Here is a 24,945-nt window from a genome sequence, read left to right as displayed (position 1 = left end):
AATAATTGAAGTTCCATGGTACCTTTTCTACATAGAGTTGGGCAAATCTTTGCTTGGAGTCTATAGTAGGAGGCAAAGTACTGCTTAGCATTTGTAATAAAGAGTCCAGAAAGGTAAGAACTACAAAACATATGTGTTTGAATAAGTTTAATTAATACAAAGTTTATAGTAAGTGTGGAGAAACTGATGTTGATAAAATGAGTAACTTCCCATTTGCCTCATTGTTTCTTGTCCTTGTAGCCTAGTCTGGAAAGTTTAAGAAGTTTTTATAATTGTCCTCTAAGTCTTGGTCAGAATGAGAGGGGTATTATATTATAGTTGTGTCCCTGTTTGCCTCTTTTTCAGAGTGGCTGTCTCTAGAGCAGATCCTATGGCATGCCCATTCCAGGTATAAGGCCCATCTCCTTTGGCATACTTCTTATATACTTTATGGGCAGAGAGAAATTTGGAGTTTGCAGCTAGTTTGGTGTTCTTGTCCTTGGAGAGTTTCAGTTAATTAACCTAGCATAATTTTGAAAGTAGCTGAGTGATGTAAAATGAATGAAGGTAAGTAATTTTGGAGGCTCTCATTATTATGCTGTTCTATTTTTTCCATGTAATACGGTAGTTGCATTAAAATGGACAGGAACTCATAGATTTCTAGACATATGTGATATCTTGGCATTATACAAAGTATACATTCTTCCACCCAATAAGTAATTTCCCCAGTGTCTCCAAATTGGTAAGTGCATGTGTAACATAGAAATGAAGAACTTGGGCTTGAAAGTTAGGCAGACCTGGATTTGAGTCTTGGCAGTACCGCTGTCTAGGTGTTTTTTGGTAAATTTAGTTACTGTATTTTGTCTTTTTGCCTCCATTCACTTTTTCATTTACTCAAATCAATCCATTCATCCCTGCATCCATCGTACTATATTTATTCTGTTCCAATTATGTGCAGTTTTTCTAGATACTGGAGATATAGTAGTGAATAAAGCAAAATCTCTGCACTCATGGAGTTTCCATTCTGTTCAAGAGAGACAAACAAAAATGTATATATTATAGTATATTATATTGTACTGAGTTCTATGAAGAAAAATAAAGCCAGATAAGAGATAATGAGGATGTATGTTTTTATAGGGCAAAGGTTGAGATTTTAAATTTTAAATTGTATTGTCCAGGAATTAATTTTCTCATTAAGGTGACATTTGAGTAGAGAATAGGAGTGTGGAATGAGTGATGCTGATATACATATAGCGATGTGGTCAGATTAGGGAAGACAGCTACTGAATTCTAATATGAGGAATGAGAGCATCATCCTTGCCCACGATAAGGGCTTTGTCGGGGCAAGTTGGATATGAAATTTCTTTTGGCCTGGTGCATACCATTTATTTTAGATGCCGCTTCCTGAAATTAAATCATTTTCAGTTTTAGAAAGCTATTTCACATCTAAACCCATTTGGGTATTTTCAAAAATGCATTCAAAAATCTAGTTTAGAATATCAGGCTTGAGGAATTTGATAACTTGTTGTTCAAAGTATACATATCTGTGGACAAAGATTTTGAAGTTTTAAAGTTATTTTTATTTGTTTACCCAGGCTAGAGGAGTATTGTATTTTTCTTTTTCATAATGGAAGCAGCTCTGAATGGTTTTCCTTGCCCAGTGCTGTGGAGGGGCCCTCTTTTTGGCAATTCTTTTCAAACAGGATTGCTTCTTTTCAAACAGAATTTCAGCACCAATACCTAGGCCCTACATTTGGAAGCTTGATGTAAATAGTGTTTGTGTCTCTACTTACCCTGAAAGTCAAGCGTTTCTAATACCCATTGCAACGTAAGGTAATTTTCTTCGTATTTCATGAAATGTCTCGCTTTATTTCTTAGAGGCTGTGAGTAGTCAGTGGAGGTAAAGAATGGATTGTAGGAGTGAAGAGGTAACAGCAGCACCCATCATGGGGTGGGGTGTGTGTTGGTATCATGGGCCTTTATTCTTAGAGCCCTGGGGAATAGTTTCCTTTTTGCATTGTCAGCTTATTCATTTGGGCAGTGGACTTGGATATGAGATGCTGGATGGAAGTATTACTGGTATCCGCAGTAATAGGCAGTGGGCAGGGAGAAGTTCCTGGGGCTCAAGGATGTGATGTGTCAACCTCTGCCCCTGTGAAACTGATGCAGTGTCATGTACTTTCCCACTTTGATGCAACTTGATACCTGGCCTAGTGCTTGATACCTGGCCTAGTGCTTCTGGAGAATGTGCTAAAAAGAGATACCACCTGCTACATACACATAGTAAACCTTTTGTGAAGTATCATTGGTATGGGATATGGGCCTTTAGTTTTTCTGTGGGACTTTGAAAATTGGAAATTTTGGTACCTTTAAGGACTATGAAGTCTAGAGTGATAGCTTTGTATTACATTTTTAAGAGCCTGTCTTTTAAAAATTGGTGTTATATAGCAAATGATCTCACATAGGTTCTCCATGTGTCTGGTTGGAAGGCAAGACTTGGCAGAGCTTGGTAGGGATGGAGCCATAGTTATAACTAATTTCCCCACAGAAACCATTTTATTGTTAAAAAATGGACATGGTTGTTGGTGAGCTGAGAATGTGTAGACACAGGAACTGAAATTCCTAAGAGCCTATTTTTGTTACTGTTAGGTCGAGAGTAGCTATTATTATGCCCATTATTCCCACATTTATATTTCTAGACCTTGCAACTGTCAAGTCACTGTAATTTACTTGGGCATTTCAGACATACCAACTTTAGCATCTATGAAACTAAAGTCATTGTCTTTCTCAATAACTGGCTCCCCTCTTATTCTCTAGCATATTAAATGGTACCACTTCCTCAAGATAGAAAACTTATTCTTGTTGCCTTGCTCTTCCTCTCACTCATAAGTCTTATATATTATTCCTCTCAAATATCTCTTAATTACCTTTCTTCCTTTCTGCTGCCACTGGTATGTCCACATAGTGCCAGCCTTTGTAATCTGTTGCTTCTGCTCCTGCCATAACCTAACTGGCCAGCAGTTCTTTGTCTAGGATTGCTCACCCCCAGTCTATCCATCCAGTATGCAACAGCCAGGAAAAGCTTTTTAAAGTGTAGATTTGATTATTAGATGTTTAAACTTCTTCAGTGAATTTTTTATTACTCTTAGGGATCACATCTGATAATCTGCACTATCTGGTTCCTATCTTTGTCTCCATGTTTTGCACAGTATGTTCCCTGTGCCTGGGATGTTCTTTCCCCCAGCTATACCAGTCCAGTTCCTGCTTATCTTTCAAGTCTCAGCTTACATTGTTCTGCCTTATGAAAGGCTTTTCTGACTGTGCACATACTTTGCTGTCCCTAGACTAAGTTGGGTTTTCCAGAACATACTTTCATTAAACTCTGTACTTTTCCTTTATAGCTTTTGCATCAATTATAAATAAAGAATTATTGGTCTGTCTTCTCCTTTGCATGGTGTGTTAGTCTGCTCGGGCAGCCATAACCAAATACCACAGGCTGAGTGGCTTAAACAACAGAATTCTTTCTCATAGTTCTGGAGGCTAGAAGTCTAAGATCAAGACCATGGTGAATGTCTGGTAAGGGCTTTCTTCCTGGCGTACAGACAGTGGCCTTCTTGCTGTGTGCTCATATGGCCTTTCCTTGGTACATATGCCCATGGGTGGTAGATTCTCTGTCATCTTCTTCTAAGGCCACTAGCCCTATAGGATTAAAGCCCCACCTGTGTGATTTCATTTAACCATAATTACTTCCTAAAGACCCTATTTCCAAATATAATCAAGTTGAGGGTTAAGGCTTCAACATATCAGTATTGGGGGGACACAGTTAAGTCCATAGCAGGTGGTAAGCTCCATGAGGTCAGGACCATGTTGTGTGGTATAGCACTTTATTCCCAGGGCCTAGAATAGAGTTTAACACATAGTAGGCAACCATTTGGGCCTGTTCCAAACATGGGTATGGTCTGTCACAAATAAAGGTATAAATGTTCGATAGTTTTAAATAGAGCTAACAAATTGTAAAATAAATGTGTTGTATCTTCCTACCTCTAGATATATAGTTTCATAAAAACAAATTAAAAATATATGTGTAAAGGTATTGATTTTTTAAAAAATAGATACGTTAACTTATTATTAATAAGGGAACCTGGTGGATATAACAGCCAGTTCAAAGAAGAGGTGAAAGAAGCACAAATTTATATGGAGTAAAGGAATGTTGAAATGAATTTACTAATGGTTACAAAATTGAATTTTTCCATGGGGAGAAGGAAAGTCAGTTGAACCTTCACTATACAGAATTTATTGGCATGTGTGACAAGAATTTTGCATTGCCATCAGTTATCTGTAACTTAACAGAGTTGTAAAATAGCTTAAAGGCAATAAAAGACTAGAACCAAATAAACCAGAAGAGTATTCTCTAAACAGTACATAGTTTTCCATTGGAAGTACCCAGTAATCTTTCCCCCACTGTGTTTTGCTTTTTCCAAATTTCCATGTGTTCCCTAAACTTTTCATCTAAAATAATCTCACATTGCTTTTCAGCCTTTTGGCTAAGATCACGTGTAAAATAATCTCAGATGTTTTTGATTATAAAATAAAGGTGGTCTCATTAGGTCTGGCTTGATTATTTGCATAGTATAGCAAGAATGTTAATTTATCATAAGGCCTTCTTAAGTTTGCTTTGCAAAGAATCTCAGATTGGACTTCTTAAGGGCCTTAGTGATTTGTATTTTGAGACTAGAAAGTCAAGCCTCAGAAACTTTCCATCAGATTTCACCTGCAGTACCTATAATTTTGGGTGAATTCCTGTCTTTTCAAGGTCCCCAGCATATCCTAAGGGCCTGCCAGGGAGTGATCTTCCTTACCATCTGTAAGACTGGACCCTGTAAAGGCAGGTATCAGGCCAGTTTTCCTAGGGGGGGTTTGTAAGTATCGACTCTATATAGTCAACCATAGTTCCTTAAAAGTGCCATGTTATACATCATTAAATGAGCGTCATCATTCTCAAATGTGACATTTCAGGCAAGCCGTTGGCTGTACAACTGTTTTTCACAATTATGTTCTGGTAAAGCAGAGAACAGGTTTTTATTAAACCTATACAAATTTACTATTGCCTTGAAAAGTAAAGAGACTCAGGAAGACTTTCTCAATTCTGGGTTGGAGGGAGGGTCAGTAGAATCAGATGTGATTTAGGAGTGTCTTATTTTACAAGAGCAAAATTTACTAAACTGTTAAGGGTTATAGATGGTTCAAGGAGAAAGAGAATGGATTCTCTTGTATAGTTAGAAAATGGACATTAAAACAGCATTTCAAACAAAAAACTACAGTCATCCCTCATCTGTTCATTCAATCCTGTGTAATTATTTCACTAGGTCTTAGGCTAGTAGTCTGCTTCTCAACTAAAAAAAGTTCTGTAAATTCTGACTCAGTCCACTGGAATGATCTGGAAGTTGTCCAGTTTTCCAAGTGATGCCGTTGGAAGCCATATCCAAGAGTCTATTCTTTGATGTGTCAGTAGTTTTTAAATACCTACTACAGTCCTTTTCCATGGAGCTCTGAGGCAGTCCTTCTTTGTTGAAGATACAGACTCTGGCTTCTAGTTGGTTGCAGAGCCTTCACACAAGTATGAGTATAAAACAGAATCTGTTTGTAGATCACAGAGACTTAAAATGCCTGTGGTTAATTTATTACTAATAGCAAAATGTCTCTAAGAGTAGTTTTTTTCAAAGAAGACAATGAATGTTATATCAGATTTATAAAATGTGGGTGAACATAATTTTTACAGGAGAAAAAATCTTAATGTATAGCATATAATAATCTAACAGCATGTTACACATACCAAGAACATACTAAGAATATACTTAGTGTGTCTGGAGTAAGTCCTAGACATCTATATTTTTCTAAAACTCCACTGACCCAGAAGAGACTAGATTCAAATTTTTATAATAAGATTGTTACTAAGTATTTTAGATAATAACTGAAATTAAGGCTGAAAACACTAAACTATTGTCCTAAAATCTGGCACAGCACTATCAGGACTTATAAACAGAAATGTATTATAGATAATGAGGGCACTGACAAATGTCTAAGAATTTCCCATTAACCATGCAATTTCCAGAATATTTATATTAACAGCATTTTACTTGTACAAATTTAACCTAAGGAAGGCTGAGCATCTCTTCTGATTAGACAACTTTTCCCACAAAATTCATCAATAGTAAAATATCAAGTAAACCTAATTGTTTTAGCACCTCTCTAAAAAGAGGAAAGAACACATCTTTGTGTTTTTCCCAGCAATGCTCTGGGATATCTCAGAGATAGTTTTAGGCATTAAAAATATATTGAAAGTTTTATTTTATTATAATCTGTATTTAGGATCTGATTTTGGGAAGGCAAAACTTCAAAGAGTTGTTAATGGAAACACTTAAGATAGGATTGTTGGTGCTTGAGAAGTAGTACCTGGTTACTTATTTAACCAAAATGATGATAAAACATTTAAAAATAAACATAGAAGGTAACACAATTTTTAATAACCATAGTTTTTCACGAGGAACCGTTAAGTTTTTGTTTTCTTACATAACTAAGGGCATAATAAATCAGCATAAAGCACAGAAAACTTTTCTAGCAAGATACAAAATATTTGCTGTCTAGGCATATTACACAGAAAAAGAATAACCTTTTATACTGTAGTCGAAGGCAGCAAACAGTAAACCAAGGAGACTGACTTGCCAAAATTGAGCAGACTTCACTGAGATTTTAACCAGTTCATAGCTTTTCAGATTGGGATATTGTAAACCATGTCAAACACAATTCACATTCCAAATTTTGTCCTTCCTTAGTCTTCGTATTTTGAAACAAACTTATGCTTTACTTGAGGACAGGTTTTGGGGGGTCCTTAAGGTCAGAATTAATTTTATAATAATATTAAGAAGGTGTTATTAATGTGCAATGGATTTTTTTAATGCTATCTTCAAATCACTCAATAAATAAGCATTTTTTAATGTCTCAATTTTCTTTTCTTTTCTTTTGTTTTGGGGAGGGAGACAGGGTCTTGTTCTGTTGCCCAGGCCAGAGTGCAGTGGCGTCATCATACCTCATGGCACCCTCAAACTCCTGGACTCAAGTGATCCTCCTGCCTCAGCCTCCCAAGTAGCCAGGATGACAGGTGTGCACCAACAGGCCCAGCTAATTTAAAAATTTTTTTTTAGTAACAGGGTGTTGCTATGTTGTTCAGGCTGGTCTTGAACACCTAGTCTGAAGTGATCCTCCTGCCTTGGCCTCTCAAAGTACTGGGATTACAGACGTGAGCCACTGTGCCTGGGCTTGGTTTCCATTTCTAATTCAGTAATCATTGATAGCCTGTAGAAATAAACTGGGGTCCTCAAAAAGATTTGTTTGATGAATTTTGACATATACATATACCCCCCCATGTAACTATCCCCGTAATTAATATGTAGAACGTTTTATTACCCCCAAGTATTCCTTGTGTAGTTTTGCAGTCAATCCCATCTTCTCCCTCTTGACCCCATGCAACCACTGATTTGCTTTTTGGCACTATAGTTTTGCTTTTCGTAAAATTTCATATAAATGAAAATCATAGAATATATGTTCTTTTGTATCTGGCTCCCTCCATGTTTTAGTACTCCTGTCCTTTTAATGATTAGTATTTTCTTGTGTGACTATACTGCTATGTGTTTGATGGATATTTGAGTTGTTTCCTGTTTTGGGATATTATGAATAAAGCTGCTATGATTGTTCATGTGTAAGTTTTTTTTATGGGAATATGTTTTCATTTCTCTTAGGTATATATCTGGGATTGGTCAGACCATAAAATCAATGTCCCAGTCATTGCTGCCACCAGTGGGAGTAACTTAGTCATTAACAAATGTCAAACAAAACCCAGTTATATAGAGGAAAATTAAAATTAGAATAGTGGAAATTCAGCAAACTGTGGATTTACATCTGGGAGCCAACTTCACATTGTCACTTCAGATTTACTTATCGCAGCCAAGAACCGATGTGGCAGCCCACGAGTCGTACTTCTCTGATGTGACTCTGTCAGGTGAATCCATAGGGTATTTTGGTGGAAGACTTCCAAAACTGTTTAACAGACAGTTAAAAAAAAGTCATCTCTCTCATCCAAATATAAAATGAAAGCATTTAAAGGTTAAAGGAAAAAAAAACCCAACTCATTTATGATGGAACGAGGCAGATGTTACAACCAGTTTCATTATCAATTTTTATATGATTGAAAATCAGCAAAATAGCAAAGATGACAGTTGAATTAATACTGCACGTATGTAGATGTTCATCTGCTTGAATGAGCAATATAGGCAAATTCATACATCGTTAAAATGTCTGTACTTTTCTTTGGTTTTATTTCAGCAAAATCACTACATTATAATCAAAGTTTTCTCTAAAATTGCGTTCTTTTGACATGATGCCAAATAAAACAGACTTTGTTGAGTGATTTTATTTCTTAGGTTTGAAAGAAAATTAATTTCTATGTAGAGGACATTTGTTCTACTGTGGCAGTAGAAATTGGAATTGGCCAAAAATATTCTTAAAGCAGTATACAGATTTAAAAATGAACCATGAATTTTACGTATCATATGTTGTAATAAGGTCTTATGATATGTTGTCATTGTCAATGAAGATATTACATAATATTTTAATATTATCTTATAAATTGCTTTCACTTATATTGCAGGGGTTTTTTTTTTGTTTTTTTTTAACCATCTCTTAAAACAATGTCTAGGGCCATATGACATTTCTTAAGATCTTTAATCTTTTCAGTGCCGGAGTATTATAAACAAAACAAAAAAGAGCAGTTTGTTCAGACTAAACCTTCATGTGTGGTGGTCCTAAAGTAGTCTATAGATATCAGTTTGGGTATTATTTGTTGATGAATCTTCTCCATAGTCATGTATGGGGGACATGCTCAAGCTAAGCCCCATATTCTTCCCCTTTTGATGTTCCACGCTTTTGTGTAATCATACTCTCCTGAGTGTAGGCAGTACCTGTGGCTTGCTTCTCATCAACAGAACGTGGCAAAGATGATGGGATGTCACTTTTGTAACTATTACAGTCCAAAAATAGGTAGTAGACTCAGCATAGAGATTTTCCATACTGACTGATGAAGTAAGCAGCCAACCTGGCAAAGCCCACATGACGAGGGACATTGGCTAGTTTCTAGGAGCAATAAGCAGCAAGAAGATAGGGCTCTCAATCCTACAGCCACATGGAAATGAATTCTGCCAATTACATGAATGAGCTTAGAAGGGGATTCTTCCTGAATCAAGTCTCCATATGAGAACATAGTCAGGAGACACCTTGATTGCAGCCTCGTAAGACCCTAAGCAGTGGACCCAGCTAAGGTGTGCTTGAATTCCTGACTCAGAAACTTTGAGATAATAAATACGTGTTGTTTTGTTTGTGGTAATTTGTTATGCAATAGAAAACTAATACCTCATGCAAACCTACTTTTTCCATTTTCTTGCTTTAATTTCCTTATCTTTTATTGTACTATTACTTCTTAATGCTATCTAGTGTGTGGAAATTGTTTTCACTAAAATATTTTTAATCTTTTAAAAAGTAAAAGAGCCAAATTTAGATTTCAGACGACCCCCCCACCATCAAATGGTAAATGATAAGTGTATGTTTAAGTTTGTAAAAGACTGCCACATAATTTTTCAAAATGGTTATACCATTTTATAGTCCTACCGGTGATGTTGAGAGTTCTATTTGGCCCATGTCCATACCAGTACTTGTTACGGGCAGACTTATATATTTTAGCCATTTTAGTGAGTATATACTGGTATCTCATTATGGTTTTAACTTGCATTTCCCAGATAAATTATGATGTCGTGTATATTTTCCATGCCCCTATTGGCGATTTGTATATCTTGTGTGAAATGTGTGTTTGTGAAATGTGTTTTGCTTATTTTGGAAAAATGAGCTGTTTGATTTTTTTTTTAATTATTGAGTTGTTTATGTATTCCCAATACAGATCTTTTGTCAGATATATACAGTCATGTACTGCATAATTATGTTTCAGTCAATGACAGACTGCATATACAATGGTGGTCCCATCAGATTATAAAGGACCTGAGAAATTCACCTAGAGACATTTTGATGATCCTGACCCTATGTAGTCCTATGCTAATGTGTGTGTTTGTGTCTTAGTTTTTAATAAAAAAAGTTTAAAAAGTAAAAAATAATTTAAAAATAAAGAACAGCTTATAGAATAAGGATATAAAGAAAGAAAATGTTTTTGTACAGGAATATAGTGTGTGTTTTAAACTAAGTGTTATTACAAAAGAGTCAGAAAGTTTAAAAAATCAAAAAATTTATGAAGTAAAAAAGTTACAGTAAGCTAAAGTTAATTTATTGTTGAAGAAAGAAAAGTTTTTGTTTTACAAATTTAATGTAGCCTAAGCAGACAGTGTTTTTGAAGTCTACAGTAGTGTACAGCAATGTCCTAGGCCTCCTAGGCCTTTACATTCACTCACCACTCACTCACCCAGAGCAACTTCTAGTCCAGCAAGCTCCATTCATAGTAAGTGCCCTTGTGTTGGTCCATTTTGCATTGCTGTAAAGGAAATACCCAGGGCTGGGTAATTTATAAAGCAAAGAGGTTTATTTGTCTCATGGTTCTGCAGACTACAAGAAGCATGGTATAAGCATCTGCTTCTGATGAAGACTTTGGGGAGCTTCCAGTCCAATTGGAAGGCAGAGGAAGAGTAGGCATGTCACATGGCTCGAGAAAGAGCAAGAGAGGGAAGAAGTCGTACCAGGCTCTTTTAAACAACCAACTCTTGTGTGAACTCATAAAGCAAGAACTCACTCATTATCATGGGGAGGGTACCAAGTCATTCATGAGGGATCTGCCCCATGACCCAAATACCTCTTACCAGGCTCCACCTCTAACACGGGGAATCAAATTTTAGCATGAGGTTTGGAGGAGCCAAATATCCAAACCATATCTGTCCTATACAGGTGTACCATTTTTAATATTTTATACCATATTTTTATTGTACTTTTTCTATGTTTAGATACAGTATGTGTTAGAGTTGCCTACAGTATTCAGTACAGTAACATGCTGTACAAGTACATATCATAGGAGCAATAGGCTATACCGTAAAGCACAGTGTGCGGTAGGTCATACCATCTGGGTTTGTGCAAGTATACTCTATGTTGTTTGCACAACAGTGAAATTGCCTAACGACACATTTCTCAGAATGTGTCCCCATCATTAAGTGACACATGACTGTATATATTGTGACTGTTTTTCCCTGGCTTGCCTTTTCCTTTTTGGAATGGTGTCTTTCAAAGAGCAGAAGGTCTTAATTTTGATATTGTTTACTTTGTGAGTTTTTATGGTTAGTATTCAGCGTTCTGTTTAAGAAATCTTTGACCATTCCAAGATTATGAAGGTTTTCTCCACTGTTTTCTTCTAGAAGTTTGTAATTTTACTTTTTATGTTTGTCTTAGTTCATTTTGAATTAATTTTTTTAAAAGTTTTAAAAACTGTGTAAAATGGAAATAACAAAATTTGCCATTTTAACCATTTTTAAGTGTGCAATGTAATGACATTAAATACATTTACAATGTTGTGCAACCATCAATATCTATTCCTAAAACTTTTCCATCACCCCAATTAGAAGCTCTGTACCCATTAAGCAATAACACCATTCTTCCCTTCCCTCAGCTCCTGGCAATCTCTATTCTACTTTCTGCTTCTTCTAAGTATTGCATATGAGTGGAATTATACAGCATTTGTCCATTTATGTCTGGCTTGTATCCCTTAGCATAATTCATATTGTCTATATTGTCAGTTTTGGTAAGTTATTTTTTGAGTTTTTTATCTATTTTCTATAAGTTATAGAATTTATTAGCATAAACTGTTCATGCTGTTCTCTTGTTATTCTTTTACAGTCTTTAAATCTTTTGTGATAGTCCATCATTTATTCCTGATATTGGTGATTTGTGTTTTCTCTCCTTGATTTGTCTCACTAGGATTTTATTAATTTTTTCAAAGGACCAATTTTTGGTTTTGTTAGTTTCTTTTTTCTATTACTGATTTCCATTTTTATTTTTCTTTGCTCTTGTATTTTGAGTTTAATTTGCTTTTCTTTTTTTAGTTTTTAATGTGGAGGCATAGCTTAGTGATTTCAGATCTTCCTTTTTTGATATAAGCAGTTAAAGTGATAAATTTCCCTCTAAGCACTCCTTTAGCTGTATTCTATAAAGTTTGATATGTGTGTCTTCATTATAATTTAATCCAAAATATTTTCTGGTTTCCTTTGTCATTTCAGCTTTGACTAATAGATTATTTAGAAGTATGTGGTTTCATTTCCAAATATTGGGGGATTTTATGAGTATTGCAGTTGATTTCTGATTTAATTCTGTTGTGATTAGGCAGCATAATTTATGAGATTTCAGTCTTTTGAAATTTCTTGAGACTTTTTTGATGGTATAGCATATGGTCTTTCTTGAGGAATTTACCAGGTTGTTTGATTAGCTGAACTCTAACCTTTCCTCCTCAGCTTAGGGAACTACTATGTTCTGCTTGAACTCTGGCTGTCTGTGCCACTGTAAGGAAATTGTTCCTAGGCAATTGAGGGGGTGGCCTGGCTTTTGAGTTTCCTTCTTTCTGGGTTTGCATTCTTGCACTACATGTTTTCCAATGCCTGATATATTTTGTCTCGTGTTATGGTTTGTAGTAGAATGGCTAGTTCTATTCTAATAATGTCATAGGTTTGGCAATCTTTTAGGTCAGTGCCTAAAACTGAATTTTTTTTTTTAAGTTCTCTCTTAAATCAAAACCTGTATTTTTTTTACATCAAATGTAAAGTTAATGAAATTCTTACTTAGTTTTACTTCTTCATTTTCTTTTTCAGATAATTCAGTAATACGTAAAGTTTGTTGTTTAACATGACTTTTGTCCCTGTTACATAGAGTTGTGTAAATTTACCTTTTTGAAAAAGTCAGATATTATTTCTTTTTCTTTTTTTTTTATTTCAGCATATTATGGGGGTACAAAAGTTTATGTTATGTATTTTGCCCTTGGGCCCTCCCCTCAGCTTCAAGCATGTCCATCCCCTAGACGGTGCACATCACACTCATTATGTATGTATACACCCATCCCTCCCCCCACATCTGCCTAACACCCGATTAATGTTATTCCTAAATGTGCTCTAGGTGTGATGATCAGTAACACCAATTTGATGGTGAGTACATGTGGTGCTTATTTTTCTAGATATTCTTTTTTTTTTTTGAGACAGAGTCTCGCTCTGTTGCCTGGCTAGAGTGAGTGCCGTGGCATCAGCGTAGCTCACAGCAACCTCAAACTCCTGGGCTCAAGTGATCCTCCTGCCTCAGCCTCCCAAGTAGCTGGGACTACAGGCATGTGCCACCATGCCCGGCTAATTTTTTCTCTATATATTTTTAGTTGGCCATATAATTTCTTTCTATTTTTAGTAGAGACGGGGGTCTCGCTCTTGCTCAGGCTGGTCTTGAACTCCTGACCTCGAGCGATCCACCCACCTCGGCCTCCCAGAGTGCTAGGATTACAGGCGTGAGCCACCGTGCCCAGCTTAGATATTCTTTCTTTCACTTTATTACCAGTTAAATTAACAATTTCATCTAAGTCTTTATTTTAGCCAGTGACCATTTGTTTTATCGTTATTCATCTTACCTGTGCAGTCCTTTTAACGTCAATTTTTAGAATCATTTACATTAAAGCTATAAGTTTTTCATTGTTTTATTGTTAAACCACAGGGGGGAAAACCTTTGATTAAAAATGGAGAGAAAATTTTTTTTTAAGACTAGCATTTTATACTGTCATTTACTTGTCTTTTCTAATACTGTGGTTTATTTTCTGTTTATTCAATCTTTTCTTCAGTGCTAATACTTGTATTTGTGCTTTTTTTTATGCAATTAAAGTTTGTTCACTTTCATTGTTAGCAGTTTTTTTTTTCAGATGTAGGTAGACCACCTTATTTGTTGATTTTCTTTTTTCTCTTCTAAGCTTCACTTATTTTTCTGTCTATTGTGATCACAACTTGCACTCGTTTTTGCTGATCTCTAGGATTTAAAAATAAGATGTGCTATTCAGATAGTACCAAGTTTGAATATATTTTCATAAAATATATAAAGTATAAAAAATTAAAAATTTTCATGCTTTTAAAGTTATTTTTCTTTTAAATATTTAAAATTATTTAAAATGGCTAAATTTAAAATTTTTGATTTCTAAATACTACTCATATTTTTATAAACATAAATTGTAATTTTAGCATTAACTATTCAACTGTTTATCAGTGTAAAAAAACTGGCCTCCTATCTTACATGTGTTATATGTCTAGGCCTGCACATAAATACATTTACTAGTAATATGAATTCCTTAATTCTGTAAAATGTTCCTCATGTGCTACTGTTATGTTACTGAGCTAAATTATGAAGTACCTTTAGACCCATGAATTGGAACAGAAAGAAGTCAAGCAAATGGATGTTTGACTCTACTAGGAGACAATACCTTCTTAAGCAAGAAAACTATTAAATGTTATCTGAAAGGAAGAATTTGACAGTTAATTTGACTTTTTGCTTATTTCTAAGGCCCTGTGCTGCTCAAATACATATCCTGAGGCAGAATTCTCTCTGAAGTTTGTACTTTCGTAATCCATAGACGGCATTCTGACCCAGTTGCCTTTTTTTTTTTTTAAGGACATGGGAAGAAAGATAAGTACAGGTGTTTTCCTGGGGTCTGAACAGTGTAAGTCTGCGGTCCCCAACCCCCGGGCCACGGACTGATACCGGCCGCACAGCAAGAGGCCAGTGGCTCCCCATTGCACACATCACCAACCAACCCGGCTCGGGTCGGTCGAGCCGGGGCGTCAGACCCTCGTAGGAGCGCGTGCAGGGCTCCGGGTTGCGCGCTCCCCTGGAGAGTCCGACGCCTGATGGTCAGAGGTGGAACCGAGGCGGTGACGCGCGCTCGTCTTCCCCCACGTCTGTGGAAAAACTATCTTCCACGAAACCGGTCCCTGGTGTCATGGTGTCAAAAAGGTTGGAGACCACTGGTGTAAGTCACACGAATGGATTTCTAGGGTTCTACTTTGCCAGTGTAGAATGCCAGATCTCCTAACAGAGGCAACTTCATATTCTTTAATGAAGTTGTTCTTTTGTGTTTGTGTTATTTTGGGGATCTCTAAAGTGAGAAGCCCATAGCAGAGACCTTTCTCTAAGGGTGGTAATACAGTCAATAAACAGTTGTATGAATGAGTAAGAGAAGGTGGATGTGTCACTGGCCATACTGCAAATTGTTTAGCCCTGTTACCAGTCCCAGGAAAATGTTAGGCCTTCGCAGTGCTGGCAAAACTACAGGAATATTGGCACAATGGATTCTAATGCCAATAAGTTTAAAGAAAATACTCTGTGTGGGAATGTGTTAAACCCTGGAATTAAAAGTAATATCTTCTTTAGTTAGATAAAAGACATAAGACATGACTCTGTTCTCTAAAAATCACACAATAAGGAGCTCCATGCTGTTCCTCCTCCCCCAATTTATTCTTACAGAGCAGGCTAGAGAGAAATCCATTTGCTATTGTTGTCAGAATCTTTTCCAGAAAGATATAGCACAGTGGTTCATAACATTGTAGTGATTGACTGCTTCAGTTCACCAACTTGGCTGAAGATAGAAGTACTTCTGGTTTATATAATTCATATGTGGATAACCAGGGAAAAACATACTGAGTAAAGGCTACTTTCCCACTTACCACTGGTATGATCTTAGCCTCTTTTGTGTCTTTTTTTTTAATAATGGGAATAATAATAGCACATATATCATTGCCGTGATGAGGAGTACATGAGTAATACCTATAAAGTACTTAGAATAGAACCTAGTAAATAGTAAGCACTTAATAAATGTTGGTTGCTGTTAGGTCATTATTATTATTATTATTATTCAGTAGCCTGGTCTTGGGTATTAGAGAATTGGAAGATATTGAGTAGAAACCTTTAGGGCTCAGCCAAAATTATAAGCCTCAGCTGGGGGTGGGAATAGACCAAGGCTGGGGCTTTATAGCTGACCCTGATATCATCACGAGGCTTTCCAAAGTGGTACCCGGTACTTGTTAAGAGGTGTTAGATTCCTGAGAGAGTATTCAGTTATCGTTAGGATTCACAGAGAACAGGGGATTTTGAAATTGAAGCGAGCTGTGAGGACTGAGTAATTGGGCTAATACATGGAAAGGAAAAGTGAGTGCCTATAGCTACTAGGTGGGTTGAGTTTGTTTGAGTGATTAGAACAGTGGCTTTCAACCTTTTTAGACTTTGACCTTAATAACAAGGTGATCTTACATCGTGACCCATCATATGTAATATAAATACATATTTGCATGTATTTTAGTAATAGATGTCACAAACACGAAAATTTCATAAACTAGTGCTTAGCCATACTATGTGTGAAGCAATCTGATATTTTTTCTATTTCACTGTATTTCTGTTTTTAAAAAATGTTAATTCTGACTTCCTAAATTGATGTCATGACTTACTAAAGAGCTGTGACCTGCAGTTGAAAAGCCCTGGTTGGAGTGTAAGTATGAACTAATCCTTTGACTGTTACCCTAGAAAAACAGTTTGACATACTTTGTCATCTAGATGAATGAGAAGAGCCCATCACAGTTGGCAGGCGTTTTGAAGCAGGGGACAAGACTTTTGCTTCCTCTTTGGCTCCCTTAGCTGCCAGTGGTTAGCCCCACAGTTTACTTGATCACTTGGCTTTCTTCAGGCCAGGCTGCTTTTCTCAGATGGTTTTATATTTGTTGAGACAACCTCCTCCTTTAGACTGGGAGATTGCTCCTGGAGGGCAAGACAACTAACACTTTTATGGTGCTTTAGTACCTTAATTATCTTCATTTTACAAGTGAGGAAACCAAAGCATACAGAAGTTAAATACCTTAACCTTCAATAGAGTTCTTCTGCAGCTTACCTTAAAGTCTTGTACATAGTCTGCCTACAAATGATTTTATTAATGTTTTGGGATGGAATTAAACTAGTTTGGGGGCTTATTTTCTTAACTTTCTTTATGACTTTTCTTACCAAAAGTTATTCGAATGATCAGAGAGTAATAGAAATTGAATAAAAAATGGTGCTGAACTTTGCAGGAGTACAGAGTTTATTTAAATTGGTCAAATTCAGAATTTGAATAATGGCTATGCTTTGAGCCCTAACATTAAAGTCCTGTCATCCCCTACCAGGCCTGGGTTTGAGAATGAAAAATTTTGGAGAAATGCCCACATATTCTTAGCTCATTAACTTACCAATTTGGTATCCTTAATATGCTTTCTTCCAATCTCTTGCCCACTGCAACAGCTGTTTAGCCTGGCTCACGTCTCCTGGGTTAATAGTATTTCTGACACAGTGTGAGTTTTCAAGTTGATATGTACAGTTTCTGCCAGAGTCTTTACTGCTGCCAGACCTCAGGGTTGGAGGTTGCAGCTGATTTGTGGGGGAGGGAGTTTGGTGCTTCTCACTAGGGGAACAAGGTGCTCTCTGTGGCTCTGATTTGTTGCAGGCTGAGTGTGAATGATGTCAGGCAGATCAGAGGACAGCTGGTTCATTTGGGATCTGGAACTCGTCACTCTGGCTCTCTGCTGTCTCCTGGGCTCTTAGGTCTTTTTTGGGGGTAGGAGGTGGTTCTGAATATCATGTTTTGGAGAAAAGTACTTTAATTTTTCCTGTAAGTTTGGGAAGCCTTTGTAAATTTCCTTTGGCTGACAAACTGCATACCCCTTGTGTGAGAGAACTTCCTGCCAAGACTCCAGTGTGAGGGCAAAACGAGTAGCCAGGAGTATGATCAAACGGAGGAGAGAGAGACTGGGAGCACCATGCCTGCGGATTCAGTAAGGAGGCTGGGGTCTCTGACTGCAAACTGGCAGATATCAGGAAAAGAACTAATGCCAACTAACACAGCTTCATTTGCTTGGATGAAGACTGCTTTAGAGATGTCTGTCAGGAAGAGGGCTGAGCTGGCTTCATTATTCAAGGTCAAAACAGTGGTCCCTGACAGGGGCATATGAGGTTTCCAATTCTGGAAACTGAATTAGATGTCACTTTAGGGGTTTCTAGGTACTTGGGGAACTGGATTAACAATGAAGATAGTTATTTCCTTCCCTTGAAAGCAAATGTTTATTTAAAGTTAGCGTCAAAGCTGCAGATACCAGCTCCATGAATTTGAGAAACAAAAATGGAAATGAAAAGTAGCTCCTCCTTTGACTAAAGAGGGTATTATGTTTCTGTCCACCGCCTGTCAGCTCAGGACCTCAGATCTGCCCTTGCACATCCAAGCATGAGTCCTTTAGGATGTGACCTGAATTTTATTTCTGTATTGGCTAATATAGAAATAGACTTTATAGGTGAGAATTTCAAAGCTGGGGAATGGAAGAAGCCTTCCTCTTCACTTCAGAGTGGCTTTTCCAAGAGCTATTCAGGCTTATTTAATGAAGAAATGCTGAGTGAATTGATGAGTAAATTAGAGACCCAGTGAAAGAGAGGAGTCCTAGAATCTATTTCACCTCAGCTGCCTTGAACTGCTTTTGCTTCACTCACAGGGCAGAGGGAGTGCCCTTCAGATTTGCTTCTCCGGAGTGGGACAGCATGGCCTACCCCCAGAGGACAGGCTTCTTCAGTGTCTGTGCATACTTGTTGATTGAATTAGTGCTTCTACCAGACCTTGGAAAACAGGACTTCTTTGAAGTATATGATTAGAGTATTGGCATACTTTAAAAAAACTTTTTATTCCCATACTGAGACAAAAGTAAAAGACCATTAAAAAGAAATTTCATCAGTAATTTTAAATGTTATTTAAAATAAAGGTGACTTGTTATCAAAATTGAAATTTTTAAAATGGAATTTGTAGTTTAAGAAAACATAAATGATCAAAAATCATACTCTTTCAAATGTTGGTACGCTGGTATTGGTAATCATTCTATCTGCTTTAGTGACTTTGATTAGAAAAACACCCCCAATGGAACTATAATATTATAGTAAGTAGTTTATAAATCACCTTTCCTTTTTCAAGCAATTCTTTAGTTCCATTGTTATAACCTGGTTGCAGAGTGGTAATTAGGAGCAAAAAGAAAATGAGATTTGGTTTTCATAAATTTTTATAATCTCAATTATATATCATCAAAATGGGTAAACCTTGTTTTATGTGATTAGATTTAATAATCCAAAATTTTGTGTGAGTAGTATTACTCAGGTTAACAAGTCAGTACTAATTGCGTTATTGTATATTCTAATTAGGTCTAACATATATATGAGGGAGCTTAATTTTGAAACAGTTCTTCAGAAGAGTGAAAATTCTTTTTGAAAATGAGAAATTAACCCTACATCTTTTTGCTTCATGTAATTTTGAAAAAATATATCAAGTTCATGCAACTTTGCCCATGGTTGTAATTTTAAATATCTGTTTGTCCTCCCCTTTTCTATCCTATTACATCCCTGTATTGCATACCTACCTGACAAATAAACTGAAGCCCGCTAGAAGGATAATGAGTACGAAGGTGAAAATTTCCTTTAAATATATGTAATTAAACACAAGTAGAATGTCACCATATCCATATTCTAGGCAGTCAGCAATAACAATACAGGAAACTAACATAATTTTGAAACAGATCAGGTGCCTGTGTGACACTCAAGTAATTTTTTTTTTTTACCTTGGAAATAAAATGTTGTAGTTAAATATGTGTATAGAAAGCCAGGCCTACACAATAGCAAATTAAATACTGTGAATCTGTTAATTATTTTTCATCATTTCTGTCATATGTACACATGATTTATCTGTTTTTAATCTAATTATTTATTTAATAGCTTCAATAGGATATAGCGTATCAAAATGGCTAGTTTGTTTTTAGGGGAAAAAGGTAACCTGGAAAACCAAAATTTAAATAGAAGCAAAATTTATTATACTGAATTGACATTATTTTATATACTCACTAGGGAAAATTTAGCTAAATAAGTTAGTGTTTTTATAGATATAATCAATAATTTATAAACTGTTGAGCATGTTTTATATTTATGGACCTATACATTTCTGTGGGAAGTTTGAGTCATTGAACATTAACTGTTACCTGTTGCTTGCTAATTGATGACTTGTAGTAAATTTGCAGTGTTTGGTTTGCCCAGAAGCCAATTCTGAATACCTTGAATAGCCAATGCTTAAATTTTTTATTTTAATTTTGTGGATTAGGTTTTAGTTCTGTTGTCATTCTGTGCCAATCTTGGTGCTGAAGTATGATATTTGAGAATGATTTTTGACCACTTACTTTGCTTGAGCTTCTTGCCTAAACTAACCCACTTTGAATATGTTTCTTTTTGGTTGAGAAGTTATCACTGACCTTGTTTTTTCCTATTGTGGTATTGTCAGAATCTCCACTCTTTGCCGAGGAGCTGAAGTGAATCAGCACATGTTTTCACCCACATTGGCTCCAGCTCTCTCCCTCACTAAAATCCCATTTAGTGCTGATTGTGCTCTGGTTACTTCTCCTCTTGCCTTTTTCCTGAACCCACAAGCCCACAGCAGTCCTGGCAGTCCCTGTTCCAGCCGCCCACTGCAGTGGAGGTAAGGAAACCTGCTGTGATGTGAACATGGGCCTTGGTGATTGCTTCTGGCCTCATAGGTAAAAACCCATACCTCACTCCTTCATAATGGGGAGAAACTGAGTACGAGTCATGGAGAAGAGTCCTGTCACAGAGAAGAATAACAGGAATATCACAGATCTGTTCTATATTCAGAATTTCAGGAGAAAGGAGAATATCTTGTCAGTACTTAGATAGTTGTGTGCCCCTCCTGACCTTTGGACAGCTCTGTGAACTATGACCTGTGATCACCTGGTAGCTTGACAGGAAGCTAGAATTCTTTAGAGGTTAAAAAGTCCAAATCTCACGTTTTATACAAGAGGACAATTTGATTCCAAAATAGATTAAATGATTTGTTCAGTTTGGTGAAAATAGCTCTCCTTCCATTTCTTTCAGCCTTCCTTTTCATATATTCAACACTATTTGATTACATACTATGTGCTAGGCACTGTTTTAGTCATGGAAAACAAAGCAGTGAACACAAAGTGATAAAGTCCCAGTCTTCAGGGAGCTTACATTCTAGTGGAGGGAGACAGACAAACAAGCTAATGAACAAATATATAGCACAATGGATGGCCTTAAGTGCTACTGAGAAACGCAGTAGGATAAAGGAGTAGAGAATATGGGAGCTAGGGTTTGACGTTTTATATAAGGTAGTCAGAGAGATCCTTGTAAGTTGACATATGAGGAAAGACCTAAAGGAAGTCATGGAGCCAGAGTGGAGATAGCTGGAGGAAGAATGTTCCAGACAGAGGCAACATTAAGTGTCAAGGGCCTGATCTAGAAGCTTGCTCTGTGTGTTCTTTGCGCAGCACAGGGTCCAGTGAAGCTGGTGCAGAGTAAGTTAGGCGGTGAGTGGTAGGAAGTGAGGTCTGAGCTATTGGGGGGAGCCAGATTAAAGAACTTTAAAGGCTATTTTAAAGACTTCTGGGTTTTGCTGAGTGAGATGATTAGCCATTGGAGGGTTTCAAGCGGAAAAATGTTACAATCAGAGCGAAAGATCACTCTGGCTATAGTTAGAAAGCTACTGGTATAATCTAGGGAAGAGACAATAGTTATTTGAACTCATGATGATACAGATGGTAAGAAGTGGTCAGATTTGGGGATGTCTTTTGAAGGTACAATTGATAGGATTTGTTGGTGGTTTAGATGCAGGGTTTGAGCAAAAGATAAGTTAAGGATAACAGAAGATTTTAGGCTGAATAACTAGAAAAATGGAGTTACCATGAACTGAGACTGGGAAATTATAAGAGATAGCTAATTAGACATTCAATGAGAGATGTGAGAGGTCTGGGCCAAAGGTATATAATTAGAAATTGACAGCATATAAGTGATGTAAATCATCTGATTTATGAGCTCATCCAGTGAGTGATGACTGATAGAGAATGAAGAGCTGTCTAAGGATTGACCCCTTGGACAATCTGACTTTTAGAGGTTGAAGATAATGAGGAAGTAGCAAAAGAGAGACTAAAAAGGAGCAGCTATTTAGGAATAAAAACCAGGAGAAATATCTTAGAAGCCAATTGAAAAAGAATTTTTCAAAAAGGAAGACGTGACTGATCCATAGGTATTTGTCAAGCTTTTGTTAGAAAAAAGTAACCTGAAAAACTAAAAATTTAAGAAGTGCAATGTATTATACAGATTTAAGAGACATTATTTGATATAGGAAGTTAAATTCCACAGACAGCTTGGAACAGTGTTAGACTGGCGTAGGACAATGTGAGGGGCTGACTCTTCTCAGAAGGCACCCTTTCCGGAGATACTAGCCCTTGGTGTATGAGGCTGATTATAAGTTGGGTAGCTACAGCTTAAGGTATTCCCAGTCTTGGCACATGGCTTGAAGTAGTACCTCTTGATACCTGTCTCAGAACATACAACCTAGAGCAATGTTGTGCAGCTTTGGGCATGAAGACTTGTTAAATTTCATGTTTTGTTTTTTTTTTTTTTTTTTTTTTTTTTTTGGAGACAGAGTCTCACTCCGTTGCCTGGACTAGGGTGCCATGGAGTCAGCCTAGCTCACAGCAACCTCACACTATACTTCTGGGCTCAAGGGATCCTCCTGCCTCAGCCTCCGGAGTCACTGGGACTACAGGCATGTGCCACCATGTCCAGCTAATTTTTTCTATTTTTTTTTTAGTAGAGACGGGGTCTCACTCTTGCTCAGGCTGGTCTTGAATTCCTGACCTCAAGTGATCCTCCCGCCTTGGCCTCCCAGAGTGCTAGGATTACAGGTGTGAGCCACCACATGTGGCCAAATTTCATGGGTTTTTTTTCCTCCTATACTTGTTCACATGTTTGGTCACAGTATAATGCTTCATTTCATTCTTTTTTTGTGTCTGTCCCGTGCAGAGTACCAGTTCAGTGATAGGACAAGATGATTTTAGCTTGTTTACTGCAACAGTCCCTAACCTTTTTGGTAGAGGCTGATTTCATGGAAGATAATTTTTCCACGAATTGGGGGTGGCGGATCTTAGGCTGTGATGCGAGTGATGGGGAGTGGCTGTAAATACAGATGAAGCTTTGCTCACTTGCCCACTGCTCACCTCCTGCTGTGCGACCTGGTTCCTAAGTTTCATAGAAGACAGTTTTTTGAATGGAGTGGGGTGGGTGGGGTGGGCTGCGGGGGCCCGAGCTCAGGCGGTGATGCCCAGCAAGGTTCCTAACAGGCTGCAGACCAGTAATGGGTTGTGGACTGCAGGTTTACTTCATATTTTCATATTCCCTTAAACATTCTTGAGATTCTGAGGGTGCAGTTGTTTGGAAATAGTTTGATCCTTTTGAGGATTACTTATAGTCTTTGATTGGTGGGACCACAGCAGCATTTGGGCTAATTTTTCCTTACTACTGAGGCAATACTTTCTGAGTACTCTACTTGATGTTCATGTATTGTGAGTTTTTTCCACTCAGACTCATCAACTTTGTCTCATCAACTCAGGAAAACTGTGGGGCTCTTTTTGGGTACTTCCTTCTTGTGCTGCTTCCTAGACATGTTCCCCAGGCAGTAAGCTGGGGCAGTCTTAGGGCTTACTTTGTATGTTTCCCTTCTGTCTGTTGTCTATAAACTGTTGTTTCACATATTTCATCTGGTTTTTTGGTTTTTAAGGCACAAGCGTAAATCTGATCTGTGTTTCTCCATAATGGTGGAGAACACAACTCCAATCTTCCTAATATTTTGAGCTCATGCTTCCATTATCAGATGTGATTATTACTTTATTAGATTATTGGTTGACTGATTCACATATTAGATAAAACCAGTAGAAGCAGGACATAGTCTTTTTAATTATTTTATCTTAGTCAAGAAAAGTTAAGAAATTAAATAATGAAAGAATAAGAATAGGTAGCATCTGCTGAAAATTTACTGTGTATGAAGCATTTTTCTAGTGGTTCGTGTTGAATTTAATCCTCACAATACTCTGATGAGGTGGTTAACACATGTCCATTTTAGTGATGAGGTGGATGATGTAAGTAAGTCTGTTTCATAGATGAAGATACTATGGCACAGAGAGGTTAAGGGAAGTTAATAATAAGCAGAAGAAACTGCTATTCATTCCACAGCATCTTATTCCAATGTCTGTAGTCTTAATCCCTCTCCTGTAATGTTTCTGATTAAATGTGTACAATTAAGAATTTATTTAATAAGTTAAACTCTGAGCACTTAATAGCTTCTAGACATTCCTAAGCACTTTAATATTTGTAGGCTATTCAATCTTTATAACAATGCTATGAGGTAGATATTATTAGTGTGCTCATTCACATATGAGGAAGCTGGGGTGCAGAGAGATTAAGTAAATTGCTCAAGATAACACAGCTGGGAAGAAGCAGAACTGGGATTAAAACCTGGGCAGTTTGGCTTCAGAGATCACTTCTTAAAAACTATACTGTTTTGCTTCACTGTCTAAGATATCTTCTTTATGTAATACAGTGTATTCTGAACCTGTGTAATTTTTGCAGCCCCAGGTCTTTCCTTTTTCCAAGGTGACATGTTTGTAACATTCTTTATTAGGGGGCTGGGCATGGTAGCTCACGCCTGTAATCCCAGCACTTTGGGAGGCTGAGGCAGGAGGATTGCTTGAGGCCAGGAGTTCCAGACCAGCCTGGCCAACATAGCAAGACCCCATTTCTAATAAATAAATATATATTTCATATATATATTCCCAAGGGGTGAGAATTGATGTTCTTATAGTTCATTGTCACTTTCAGGCCATTACCTTTATTACTGTCTTTTAAAAACTTCTGTTGTTCCTTTAGGCCTCTGTCATTCCACTTTGTTGTCTTTTACCTCTGCTCGTTGCTGTTTTCCACTGACCTAGTTTTGATCTCTGTATTCCCATT

At 37.0% G+C, this 24,945-nt stretch overlaps 1 protein-coding gene across 8 annotated transcripts in view; it reads left to right on the top strand.

The window, feature by feature from the left end:
- The window catches only part of MAST2 (microtubule associated serine/threonine kinase 2), a 196,118-nt gene that overhangs the window by 85,824 nt on the left and 85,349 nt on the right, over positions 1–24,945 (top strand). For 2 of the 8 annotated variants that reach the window (XM_045545526.1, XM_045545524.1), the window contains exons 1-2: positions 17,599–17,876; positions 20,402–20,596. The exons of the other annotated variants lie outside the window; for them this stretch is intronic. In XM_045545526.1, coding sequence (XP_045401482.1) covers positions 17,827–17,876; positions 20,402–20,596 — 245 coding nt within the window. In that variant the 5' untranslated portion in view covers positions 17,599–17,826. Of the gene's footprint in view, positions 1–17,598; positions 17,877–20,401; positions 20,597–24,945 lie in introns of those variants that run through there. 8 annotated transcript variants of the gene reach the window in all.

Source organism: Lemur catta, chromosome 3, assembly GCF_020740605.2.
Source record: "Lemur catta isolate mLemCat1 chromosome 3, mLemCat1.pri, whole genome shotgun sequence".
Taxonomy (NCBI): domain Eukaryota; kingdom Metazoa; phylum Chordata; class Mammalia; order Primates; family Lemuridae; genus Lemur; species Lemur catta.
Note: the sequence above shows the minus strand (reverse complement) of the source record. Positions and strands in the feature narration are given on the sequence as shown.